Consider the following 13,986-nt stretch of genomic DNA (forward strand, 5'->3'; position numbering starts at 1 on the left):
CCACATTCAGCTCCCTGAATGCTTCCAGACTTTCATTTCATCTACTAAAGGGAATTATATCAGCAACCCTCCCTGCCTGGTGGGGGTACTGTGAAGAGCACATGGGACAAGGAATTTGAAAAAAGGTTCTAAACAACAGGACAATACAAATAGGTTTCATTATTGCCTCCTCTGTAAAATGGGAATAACTGCACGGAACTACTGCCTAGTGATGTGTAGGTGAAGCTTAATTATGTAATGCCTGAAACACAAACCATCCTAGTTGTTGTCATCCAAATATGAGACACAGCACCTTTCTGGGCCTCTTACCTCTCATATTTCTGTTGCTTCTGTGGTTTACAGAAAACGTAACCCTTTCCGTGTGTGAACATCTGAGTGCTGACTGTGTGAGGGGCTGGAGGAAAAAGGACCTATCTGAGGATCGACTGGCCGAAGCCTGCAAGTTTCCACGAATGCAGTCGCTGCCGCGGGGTCTGTGTACACACACAGAAAGGCAGGAGTAACGGAGGGAGGAGACTGGGGAGCAGGGGAGGCGTGGGAGTGGGACAGAGGGGCAGCCCGGAAGGCGCTGGCCAATCGGAGCGCGCTCCGCCAGCGGCCAATCACCGGCCGCCTAGCCCGGCAAATCTGCCCGGCAGTGCGGGGAGGGGCTGCTGGGAGTCGGGGTGCCGCCGGCTGCACTTCTGTGTGTCTTTCAGGAAGCCACAGGGCAGGGGGCGTCTGTGCAGAGAAGCGGGGGAGTGAGTAGCAGGCAGGCCCAGCTTGTGTACCAGCCCAGTGACATATATAGAAACATAAATCAGGTTAGAGCCGGCGCGCCCGGGCGCGCACATGTGTATGGACCGGCAGGCATGTCTGTACACTGGGTGGGCACCTGTCTTGTGAGTGGCTCCGGGTGTGGCTGCTCCTCGGACTTTCAGTTTCTGTAAGATTTATCTGTAGGGGCCTACCTTCCCCCATCTCCAGAGGGGAACGTAAGAAGTTTAACGGAGCTGGGACTGAGCAGATTAAAGGAGTGGAGCAGAGGCTGGGCCGGGGAGAGTGGGGACTGCGGGTGCTAGTAGGTAGGGATCCATCTGTTTGCCCCGTCTCCCAGCCAGAAAGGCATTTTGGAAAGACTGGCGTGGCAAGCGTCGCCCTGAAACCTCCACAGAGCCCGAGAAGTGATGATCACTGAGTGAGTGGCACTGGGCTGAGACTGGCCAGTTTGTTAACAACAGGGATGCTAGCAGTTAGGAAGGCTAGGAGGAAACTCAGGATGGGGACCATCTGCTCCCCCAACCCCAGCGGGACAAAGACAGCATCGGAGGTCTGCAATGCCGACTGGATGGCCTCGCTCCCCCCTCACCTTCACAACCTCCCCCTTTCCAATCTGGCAATCCCAGGTATTCGTCTATTCCTACTTGTTCCCACTGTGTTTAATTCTGCCATTTTAGTGTTGTTAAGGGGTTGGGTTGCTTTTCTATTGTGCTGAGAAATTAATTGTCAGTGACCCCTTTTTATTTTCAAACCAAAAACTTAACACTGAAGCAACTGCTTTAAAGAGATTTCGGTACACTGCATCATTGGTAAAAGGACTCATGAAAGCGGAAGCATCATTGTTTTTGCTTGTGGGTTTTTTATTTGTTTGTTTGTTTGTTTTGCTTATATTTGCTAGCCCCAATCTAAGAATATTATCCTTCTTACTGTTGTTATGTGTATGTGAGGGGTGCATTGACTTAAATCACTTGAAGGGGAAATCAAAGGTAATGAATTAAAAGTCACAAATAATTTAGATCCGGATGAAAATTAAAACTGAAAAATATTTTATTTCTCATTTATCTGACCTTGTGTATTGGAAAAACAAAAAATAGATAAGCATTAGAGAATAGGTTCGGAATCAGAACTGAGTATAAAGACACATTTTTGTTGTTAGAAAAGCCAGAATAGAGAATGCAAACTCTCATCACAGGCAGTCATTAGGTGTGATGAGGTGGTGGTGTTTGAAGCTTTGTCTCTCTATATATGTATGTATACAGGTGTCTGCCTGACTGATTTAGAACTGCAGCCTTGAAAAGCATTTCTGCTCCAGCCACTGTCTCTCTGCTGGAGGTTTTATGCCTTGACTTCATTTGTTAAATGTGTCCTCTTCCTTCCACTCAGAAGGTGGTTATTGTATGGTTCTAGGGAAGGATATTTGGACAGTGAGTTTGACCTGGTGTGCTGAGCAAGTCCTGCAATGGTGATACTGGAAAGCACTCCTAGGAGCAGGGGATGGACTACTGCCCATCCTTTCTTTCACTCGGAGACATAACAATTGAAGTTCACCATAGACTACCAGACAAACTCCCAAGCATTCCCTAGACGTGTCTGGGCTTTTTTGAGGTTTGGTTGGTTTTTTTGTTTGTTTGTTTTTGGTGGCTGAAAATATGACCTCATGCAACTCCCGATCTTTGCTTTCTGTGCACAAGGAAGAGCAGTGCTGGCTTCAAATGCAGGCTTTTCTTTACTCACCTCGTCTTTTGGGTGTCTTCCAGGTTGATTGTCCTCATGGGCCCCGGTTCCTTTTGAGCAAGGAGAGGGCTGCGAAATTTCTTTACAGTTATGATCACGTATGTTTTATCAGCCATTGACTACAGCTCCTTGGGAACTGCCAGATGGGCATGCTTCAGAACAGGTCTTTTCCATGTTTAATTGGCGCCTGTGGAGTTGTCACTGACATGATGCATGGGCCACTTTTAACATTAGTCATTTGCCCTCAGGCCTTCTGATGGAATTATTTTGTTGAGTGATACGGCAGGTAGTATGTGTTTGCAAACAGAATGGCATCTTAGGCAGGCCCTAAATGGCTGTGTCATTCAGGGCATGTCCGGGGTAGGTTGGGGCTTCCTCCTTCCTTGTTGTACTTTGGATGGCTCAAACCATAACACCAGCTCTGCTAGTGGGTTGGCTGTGTACTCTGACCCCATGACTGTAGAAAGGAGCTGGGCATTTGTTCTGTGATCCATAGGATAGCTCACAGTTACTAGAATTGCTGGGGTAGCGGAGGAGCAAATAGCTGGGACCTGCTGTTGAAACTGGAAATTATATGATTAGCCACCATGGAGATCACGCGAATTCTTTCACCCTGCTTTGTGCAGTCTGGTCCTGCTAAGCAAAAAGAAAAAAAAAATGGCTTTGATTCCTCAAAAGATGCTGAACTCACTACTGTGAAATGCCATTTCCTCAGCAGTGGAAGGGACATTAAGTGTAGGTATGTGTAGGCTCAAGACAAGAAAATAACATATTAAATGCTAGCCATTCATGGACTTCCCCCTACTAGTTCTCTTTCCTCTACCTCAAGCTTCATACTCACCAGATAAAGGCTAGCAGTCAAGTTCTACCAATCCTTGCTGAGAAATCCTGAAACATAGAAGGGATTTGGGAAATGGGGGCCATGATTGTCCCCCGTTTCCTCTTTAACTCTTCTCTCTTATCATCATCTGCATCAGAATAGCTATTATGTACTGAGCACTACTATGCAGCACCCATTGGCATACAATACCTCCAGTCCTCATAACTTCATAAAGTAGATATTAACATCCTCAGTTTAGAATTAAGGAAATTATTATTCAAAGAGGTTAAGTGATTTTCTCAAGATCACACAAATAGGAAGTGGTAGAAGTTGTATTTAAACCCCTATGTAGCTGCAAAACCGAGGTACTGTCTCTGTGCCCCTGAGGGGTCCTTGGGAATGGCAGAGCAGTGGGTGTAGTCTCTATCTGAAAGCCAGCTTCTTCAGACCATCCTCTGCAGTGAATGAAAGAATTTTTAAAAGCGAGTGGTATTTATCTAAGTGATTATCACTTTGAATATATAGGTAGATAAATACATATTATATGTACATATACATATACACATGTACATATATACATATTATATATATATATGCCTGTTTAGCATTGGAACCCAGTAAGTTTTAAATTCAATTTTAGTGCTTCAACCTGGTATGTGTGGGTGTGTGCGCACCCCCATGCCCAATCTGGGGCATCTATAGGACTGGGTCAGATCTATCAGGATGACGATGGGGGCAGGGGGACGTGGGAAAGGGCAGGGAAAAGGCAAGCCTTTTGGCAATAATAGCAGGACTGAGATGGAGTAAACTGTGTCACATTTGAGTGCACCTGCTGCCTTTGCCTAAGTCATGATGGGAGAGAACATGTGTGAATGTGCACCTCTCAACAGAGCCTTGATGTATTATTTTACTTCCGCAACTGTTAAGAACACCTGTTAATGGCCACTACCACCAAACATACTAAAATATCTTGGAGAAGAACCTCAAAATAATTCTTATTGCTAACTGTATAGAATCATTTGATGTCTGAAGGATAAAGGATCCAGACATCATAAAGGACAGATTTTTAAATTAAAGCTTTAAACTCTGCAAACATTTTCACTGATGTTTGTGAAATCATGATGTTCTCTGTGGACAAATGGACTAATGGGAAGACATTTCTCTGTAATGTATACTGCTTTTCAATGAATTTTCTCTGTACATTTTAATGCTGTTACATTTTTTAGAAAAAAACACTTTCTTTCTTATTAAAGGTAAACTACTTGGTTTACATTTTGGGAAGGTTCTATTGGGAAGAGCCTTGAACTTAAGGGTTGTAAAATTTATTGTTGATTCTTGCTGTGTAATATTGAATAAGTATCTAAATTTCTCAGAATATAGTTTCTTTATTTGTAATTAAGATATTGGGTTAAATGAAATATAGAGTCCTTTCCAGATTAAAAATTATGTGATTAATTTGAGTTTTGTTTTGTTTTGTTTTGTTTTGTTCCCTGTTCTTTGTCCAATGTAGAAAGAGCTGGAAGGAATGATTGGGTCATTTTAGGTCTAAAGGCTATTTCTTTTATGCCTCTTCAAAACAAGAAAATGTACAAACAAGGTTTCACAATTGCCAGAATGCAGCAGGGTCTATTCACTTTAGCCTCTTAAAAGGGGCTGTAGATTACTTGATGTAAATGAACTTTTACCTCACCAGACCCTAACTGCACTTTAAGAAACCTCCATAGAGATATTTATATATATCTACCTTTATCATACATAGTTTTTTTAAAAAGAACTAATTAGAATAAATTTTAATCCAGAGATATAAATAACATGTTACAGAAGCACACAGAATGGAAAGATTAATTCCACCTTCTGAGATTAGGAACTACCTTGTTGAGAAAATAGCATTTGATCTATAATTTGAGGAATGGTCAGGACTTCAAGGGATATGGGTTGAGGGTTAGGGTTGGGAAGGAGACTTTCCAGGTGGAATGGGGGTCTATGGGGATAAATGGGGGTATATGAGGGAAATGGCTAGAGGACACCCTCTCTGGTCCCTCCATATCCCTGTTATAGTTTCTTTGTCATAGTACTTCTCAACACATTGTTATTTTTAAGGGTATGTTTTTCCCATGTGAACAATCTGCTGACAGAAAATATCTTATTTCACTTTATAATCCTAAATCCCAGTAGAAGGTAGCAGAGCAGCCATTGGTAACAGTTGAGTGAATAATTGAAAGTATGGAGTAAGAATGCTAGAAACATGGTTTGCAGCCACCATTGTTTTTCACTGTGATGAGAGCTAGAGATTGGTTAAGTTCAGCTTTCACAAATAACCACATGAAACCATATGAAGATTTTCCAATCCATTTCTTGTTATTGCACATAATATTCCTGAAGATTAGGCTTGATAAGCTCATCACTAAGCCCCATTAGAAATGAAAATTTTAAGGCTGAAATGGTCACAAGAGTCAGAAGAAGAGGCCTTGTGTAACTTCTGTTCTAGGAGCAATTCTTTCACCCAACATCCCTCCTGCCTTCCTTCTTCCCTTGTCAGATTAGAGCTTTTCATCTTTGCTGCCTGGCTGCTGCCTCTCCCAGATCTCATTTCTTGTTCCCCTCTTTGCTTTCTTTCCCCTGACCTGACCTGGTCCCCGGTCTTCCCTTGCCAGCTTCAACCCTTCCACAGGTGCTCCTCACTGCTCTCCGATTCCCAGACGATTCTCTGTTCTCATGTTGCTAGTGATCATTCCCTTCTCTTCTTTTCTGCCTTTCTGGAATCCTATCCTTTTCCTAGCAGTTTTGCCCTTGAGCACTTGGTGATTTCTATAGGTCTTCCTCCCGCGGCCCCACACCCTCTTCCCACATGTGTGACATGGAAACAAAATCCTTTAGTGGAGCAGGATGGAGTCGTTACTCAGATACTGCTTCTGAAAGTTGAACCAGATCTGGCATATCTGAAAGAGATTTGGGGACCACCCCAAAAGGGCACAAAATAAATTGTGTAACAAGAAGTTTTGCTTGGCTCTACTCTGAGGATAGCATGAACCACGAGTTGGCCTAAAACAAATCCATTCTTCTACAGGATTGGAGGTTGTGGGAAACCAGGGACCAAGCTGAATCTACCAAGGCTGACTCAATCATGGAAAAAAAAAAAAAAAAAAAATCATACGAGACCAAAATGGTCTCTTAAATGAGGATAGTTTAGTTTTGTTTTGTTTTGCTTTTCCCCGCTCTGGGTGGCCACAGTGAAAAATAAAAAGATGCTATGACTGTGGTGTTTCTATTAGTAGGTTTCACTCCTAAAAAGGCTCATCATTTCTCTAGCCCTCTGTCCTCCCGCAAATCACAAAAGCCACAAAGATTTCCAGAATCACACATGTCTATAAAAAGAAAGATTATGGATTGGTTAAGAGTATGAATGCTACAGCCAGACTATGTGGATTTAAATACAGACTCTGCCCTTTACAAGCCCTGTGACTTTGGACAAATTACTTAACCTCTCTGTGCTTCAGTGTCCTTCTCTGTAACACAGAGGTAATCTGTGCACCACCTCATTTTCTTAGTGTGAGAAATAAATTCATTCATATAGTATGCTTTCTGTCACAAAATAAGCACTATATAATAATAACAATTGTTATTATGTATCTTCTTTTAAAAAAATCAATCAGAACCTTCATTTATTGAAAGCCTGTGCCTGGAACGGACAACAAAAAAGAGGTGTAAAATGCAGTTCATACCCTCAGGTAATTTACAATCTAGTTACAGAGCTGACTGTCCAATTAAACTGTCTCTGACTCAGTGTTCTCTGTCTGATCAGATTAGGGTAACTTGAATGGTTGTCCTGCAAAGGAAGCTTTAAAGTTAAGGGAAGGATACACAGAGGGTTGCTCAGGATGTGAGTGCCAAGGGTGTCTTAGATGCAATATGGGGTGGCTGATCAAGATGCCAGAAGACTTTCTTTAGTTATTTACTCAGTCCTGTCCCATCCCAAATTCAGCTGTCAGACTTTGTCATCCCCAGACATCCAGAGCCTTTGGGAAAAACTCAGCCCTCTGTGACAGAAGCATGTTGTTTAGCTTTTTTTCTGCTCTCCTCATTTCCTCATCACTTGCCCTCCTAACCCAGTCATTTTGTTCCTAGCTCGAGAGTGGGAATGTTATAAAATGCTTTTCTTTGAACAAATCCTTATACATATTTTATAATTCCTTCCCCCAGCTATTGGAATAATAGCTTCATCATCCCTCCAAACACATACATCACCCATACATGCAACACACATACACCACCCATTGCCCAACACACACACACATGCACAGATACTTAGCTATGGTGTTAGCCTCAGCCTCAACCTCCACTGGGCCCAAATCTCAATACCTGCTATCGTTCACCCGTCATAAATATCTTGCAAAACACACTCACTGACACTTCAGACCCTTGGAGCGTGCTGCGTCCACCTGCAAGCTCGTCTCTCAGACATGTTTCTGAAGCTGAGGAGTTGGATTCTAACACGTGATCTGACCTGACCTCCACCAGATTGACAGGTAGCTTCTACATCTCTCTCCTGCCTCTAGGAACTTAGGAGCACAGGCACACTAAAGGTAATGCTAGTGAAGTGCTTTAGCATCCTGCAACTTTGGGAAAATCGCACACCACTTTGCCAATGCTGACTAACCCCAGTTAGAGTTTCAAACTAGGCCTGCAGAGGAGGGATTATTTGTAGACATTGTAATAGGTGGGTGTGTTTGTGTGTGTGAAAAGAATTTGAACACGCATCAAGAACCAAATTTAGGTGGAGGAGATCTGTGGCTAAATTTGTTTTAGTATTTACATTTGTGGTTAAGCGGGAGTCTTCCACCTTCTCTCTTGTGTTGTGAAACATCGACAGGAATTTGGATTATATTACTGAACACTGTGAGGATCAAAGTACGTGGGAGGATTGTATTAGTAGGTCTCTAGGTAACTTCAAGATAAAACAGGTTGAGCTACAGAGGTCTGCATTGCTCTAAGGGGGATGTCTAGGTTATATGATCTATGAAACACAGGCAGTCTTTTGTGGATTCATTGTCTACTAAGCAGCTAAAATTTTCTAAGAAAATAACAGGTTGGGGCTTTTTTGTTAATGTCCAATTACTCTAGAACTGTCAGCTGTACAGTATCATTTCTTCTTAGAGAATATTCTATCAGTATTTTTATTTCTGTTCAGACCTGTCAAGATGAAAATAAAGGAAAAAATAGTACCCATTTGTGCACTATAATGCAAATGTCTTGGAGTGTGGCAGCAGTCTGCAGTAATGGTGGAACTGAAAAATTCCTAGGCCCTGTCAGACTGAGATGAATATTTTATGAACATGTATGGTTTGAAGGCTTATGTATGAAAAGCATTATTTTTAAATTGAAATCAGATACACCCCTCCCTAAATAAATGCCAAACAAAGAAAGGTGTAAACAGTTCTCATCCACCCTCCCCAGGTTTGAGTGTAGGTGATCATCTTGGCAGTAGGTGTCCATATGAATCCTCACAAGAATTATATGAATGTGTTGTGTTAATTTGGCTAAAAAATATACATCAGTGCCTGCTTACTCCTTTTGCTTTTTTTGGTTCTCATTGCCTATATTTAAAAAATTGTATTCATTTAAAGGAAAATCATTAACTCAAAAGGCATTTACTGAATGCCCTTTTGTGCCAAGTACTGTGTTAAATCAGGTGATCATGCAGATCAGTAAGATTCTTCTCCCTGCTCTTCATGAAAATATGACCTTAGAAGAAAGCCAAAATTCAAACATGATAGAGAAAATGAATGGGGTCTGTAACACTCAGAAAACCAATACCCAATTCTGTTACTGGTAGTAGGAGAAAAGCTTGGTAGGTTGGACTTCCAAGAGCACCCTTGGGTTGAAATATAAATAGCGAGGAGTAGAAAGCCAGATGTCACAGTGCAGAGGGGACTAAGGAGTCAGACAGCATGGTGACCTTAAGCAAAGCCAACCAGTGTGGTGTGGTTAGAACATGGATTTTATTTAAAGAAAGGAATAGATGTGAGACTGGAAAAGTAGGCAAGAACTAGATTCTAATGAGCCTTATATGCCCATGCCAAGATTGAATGTCATCCTGATGGCAAAAAGCAGCCATTGAAAGAGTTGGTCAGAAATGGGTGGAAAGCCCCCCTAAAATAACTGCATAAGAGTGAAGTGAAACAAAATGATCCAGCAGTTATTATGGATACTGTGGGTTAAGATGAGAAACTCATTGTTTCTTTTACTCTATTCAACATGTATGTTAATTTTCTTCCATATACTGGGCTCTCTCCTAGGCACTGGTGATTCAGTGATGATCAATATAGACATGGTCCTTGCCTTCAGAGAGCTGACAGTCTAGTTGGAGAAATGGACATTTAATCAAGCAGTTATAACACAATATGCTATGTAGGATGACTGGAGAGGTATACATTACTGCTGGAAGCAGCGTATAGCAAGGGCATCTTAACAAGACTAGGGAGGCCTCCTGGAGGAAATTATGAATAAACTAAACTCTGAAAAATACACAGAAATTAGCCCTCAGGATAAGACAAACAGAGTAAGGATGCTCTAGAAGGGGAAATGAAACGGGTGAGAATCTTGAAGAGAGGGAATGGCGCATTTAACACACCAAAATAGTTTACTGTGGTTGTACTGTGGGTTACAAGGAGGAAAATGTCAGGGAGTAAAGTGGCAACATACTTAGAGGTCTTAAAAGCCATGTTAGGCCGGGCGCAGTGGCTCACGCCTGTAATCCCAGCAATTTGGGAGGCCAAGGCAGGCAGATCACAAGGTCAGGAGATCAAGACCAGCCTGGCCAACATGGTAAAACTCCATCTCTACTAAAAATACAAAAATTAGCTGGGCGTGGTGGCATGTGCCTGTAGTCCCAGCTACTCGGGAGGCTGAGACAGGAGAATCTCTTGAACCCGGAAGGCAAAGGTTGCAATGAGCCAAGATCGCGCCATTGCACTCCAGCTTGGTGACAGAGTGAGACTCCATCTCAAAAACAAAAAAACAACAAAAAAAGGCCATGTTAAAGTTATCTAACTTCAGGCTGGGTACAGTGTCTCATGCCTGTAATACCAGCACTTTAGAAAGCCGAGGCTGGTGGATGACTTGAGGTCAGGAGTTTGAGACTAGCCTGGCTAACATGGTGAAATCCCGTCTCTACTAAAAATACAAATATTAGCCAGGCATGGTGGTGGGCGCCTGTAATCCCAGCTACCTGGGAGACTGAGGCAGGAGAATCACTTGAACCCAGGAGGTGGAGGTTGCAGAGAGCCGAGATCGTGCCACTGCGCTCCAGCCTGGGCGACAGAGCAAGACTCCATCTTGAAAAAAAAAAAAGAGTTAACTACCTTTACGTGAACAGGAGTGGGAAGGGTTTTAAGCATTTTAAGCATGCAAATCACAAGGTCCACTTTGTGTTTTAGAACGATCACTCTCGCTGCAGCACAAAATATTTGAGAACCAGGAAGTACTGTAACCAAGGGGACCAGTTAGGTTGCTGAGGTCATCCAAGCGGGAGGTGACCCTGACCTGAGGAGGAGGGTGACAGCATGGACAAAGAAAAAGAGAACAGACTTAGGAACTATTTAGGAGGAAGTGTCAGCAGGACTTGGCGATTAACTGGAGGGCAAAAGAGAAGGTGCAATGGGCTTGGGTGAGAGAGAGGAAGTTGGTGGCATTCCCAGGAATATGGATAAAGGAGAAGGAGCAGGTTTAGAGGTGGTGGAAGGAAGCAGGTGCTTAGTCTGGAGCAGGCTGAATTTGAGGCACCTGTGGGACATTTCAGAACTGGGAGAAGGGTACAGGTGGCACACAGTGGAGATGGTTTCAGAGCTAAGTCTTTACATTTCACAATTTGCCCAATCTTCTACCCTCACCCACAGCTACTATTATATCCAATATCAGATGGTTTCCATTTAAAGCTGATATCCTCATTTTTTAGATTATGTCTTTTAGATTTGAACTAAGATTGTACTTCTTTTAGAAAATTTGTCGAGTTTCCAGTCCCAGAAGGTGCCCCTTCGTGTTCGTCTAGTGTCCAGTGTTCTGCCTGTTCTGTATGAATTGTCTCTTGGCAGGTTGGGCATGAGCGCAGGAGTTAGCTTCTGTATACTATACCATAAACCAACTGTGAAATGGAAACTTTTAGTTACCACAATCATCAAACACGATTTATTTCATACATGGACATCTCGGGTTGCACCAATAGACTCAATAAAAGCAGGAGAATTTTACAGTAGAATAGTTCATGTAATGTAACTTTTTCTCCTAGCCTAAACATTTTTCTGGTTTTTCCTAAAGCTTATTATTGTTCTTTCTTCTGTGTTTCCAAAAAGGTTGTTAAAGCAAATATGGTTATCTCAGAGCTGAGAAGGCTCATTAGGGAATGACCAAGTGCCTCTTGCAAGGGGTTAGTTCATACAAAGGTGATGCCATCTATTTGGAGACAGAGCAGGTTGCACAGTAGCAGAATAGAAGGATTTCTTGTGAATGGATTATCTACAGTATCTTATTTGGAGTAGGGATTGGGGTCTATTGGACAATGGAAGAAGAGAAAATCTTTCAAAAGAGAATAGGTACCCCTCCCTGTGTAGAGAGCTTTAAAATGCCCCCCCCACCGCCCCTGACATGCACCCTTTGACTCACATAAATCATAGGACATTGGAGCTAACTTGGAGAATACCTTGGGCAATGGAATGCTCATTGTGCCTTGCAGAGCAGGGAAGGTTTGGTACCCCTTTGGTGCCCCTCTGGCCACCTCAGGGCAAGGGGTGGAGACTGTTGGGGAGAAACTTCAACTAGAGAAGGTCTGGTTGCACTTGTTTCACACATAGATAGTTCATTTGAAAGTATTGCAGGTCTAAAAAGTGCCCTGTAAACCTCTGATTTACTTCAGTTATCTCTGAGCTCATCCAGCCAGTTACAGGTGTAGACCAAGACTGACTCTTTGAATTCCCAGGCTGTCTCTTCTCAGACAGTGAGATGCCCCTTGGCTTCTCAGCACATAAAAAAGAATAAGTTGATCAACATCCTCTGCTTCCAAGTATTCTGCCTTAAACATTTGCTTTGTTGCATTGTGGATAATTATGAATTTAATAGGCGACTGATTAAAAATTAAATGGGCCACATGGCTCTCTGATTTTGCAGGCAGTTTGATGGTTATTATGAATACTCTCCCACATGCCTCATGGAAAATAAACAAGTATGATAGGTTGAGAAGAATGTTTAAAGATGTTATCTTTGGTTCAAGGGACTACTAAATGGCCCCCCTCATCTGGAATCTTGGATTCATAATGACGAATTTTGTATACCCTAATGATGCCTCAGCCTTTCTCCACTTGTTAATATGGAGTGAAGTTCTCTACAAATGTTGCATTTTTCTCAAGGACCTAATTCAGAAGTGTGAGATTGGTGACTCCACAGAGATATTATTAGAATATAATTTATGCAGGCATAAGTTGCAGGAAATCTACTCTCTGGTACCTTTCTTTTAAAATTGTTCAATGTAATATTTTATTATAGCTGTTCCTTTGGTCATCCTTTCTGGTTAATTTTGTCCTCTATGTTTTCTGACACATTCCTCTTCATTGACCCAGATAACTCAAGCTAGAAGGACAACGGGAGATAAATGGAGCTAGGTGTGAACAGGTACAAGGGGTAAAAAGGAGCAGAGAGCTAACTCTACCTGTTTAATGTTGGATGGACCAAATAGAAGTTTGGGAAAGGATCAGGAGACCTAGGCCTACCAGCCTTAGGCAACTCTCTTAGCATCCGTTTATTCAGGTATTCGTGCTTGTATTTATTCTGTATAGATGCATTCAGTACCTACTAAATTCCAGAAACTAAGTATGGAGACATAAGCATGAATTAGACATGATCCTGCCCTCAAAGACTTACACTTAGGTGGCAGAGACAGATGTGGAGATAAATAGCACTCAATGTCCTAAGTTCATCAAATATCAACTCACTGCCAAGGAATCACAGAGGAAAGAGCAGGTCAGTCTCCTTGATGGAGTCAAGTGAGCTCACAGACTAATGATGGTAATTAAAATGGAAAGGCAAGGGATGATAAGATTGTCCCCAAGGACTCTAACGGTTTTTTGTTTTCTTAGACAAATCTTTTGCTACATTCAATAACCATAAGGCGTACTTCTCATATGTATTAATAACTTTGTAAATTAATATATTCTTAGCTCAGGCCTCAGATATTTTAACATGCAAAATTATTATCTGTTTATATTAAATTTATTGTAATATTTGTATAGATTGAATACCTGAGTCGGAATACAAGATGTTTTTCTATGAAAGCCACCCTAAACATCTTCAGCATTTAAGAACACATGTTCATTGTAGTGTCTGTTCTTTATGGGTTTTTTCTTTCTTTTTGGAGATAGGGTGTTGCTCTGTCACCCAGGCTGGAGTACAGTGGCATGATCATGGCTCACTGAAGCCTCGACCTCCTGGCTCAAACAGTTCTCCATCTCAGCCTCCTGAGTAGGTGAGACTACAGGCATGTGCCATCACACCTGGCTAATTTTTTTTTTTTTTTTTTCTAGTAGAGACCAGGTCAGGCTGGTCTCAAACTCCTGAGCTCAAGGGATCCTCTCACATTGGCCTCCCAAAGTGCTGGGATTACAGGCATGAGCCACTGTGCCCAGCCT

The 13,986-nt window shown here is 42.2% G+C and overlaps 1 protein-coding gene across 2 annotated transcripts in view; it reads left to right on the top strand.

The window, feature by feature from the left end:
* Nucleotides 1-642: 642 nt before the first annotated feature.
* The window catches only part of PLCXD2 (phosphatidylinositol-specific phospholipase C, X domain containing 2), a 170,307-nt gene continuing 156,963 nt past the window's right edge, over nucleotides 643-13,986 (top strand). For both annotated transcript variants that reach the window (XM_011932765.1, XM_011932764.1), the window contains exon 1: nucleotides 643-1,385. In XM_011932765.1, the coding sequence (XP_011788155.1) occupies nucleotides 1,223-1,385 (163 nt within the window). In that variant the 5' untranslated portion in view covers nucleotides 643-1,222. The remainder of the gene's footprint in view (nucleotides 1,386-13,986) is intronic.

Source organism: Colobus angolensis, unplaced genomic scaffold (assembly GCF_000951035.1).
Source record: "Colobus angolensis palliatus isolate OR3802 unplaced genomic scaffold, Cang.pa_1.0 Scaffold98, whole genome shotgun sequence".
NCBI lineage: Eukaryota > Metazoa > Chordata > Mammalia > Primates > Cercopithecidae > Colobus > Colobus angolensis.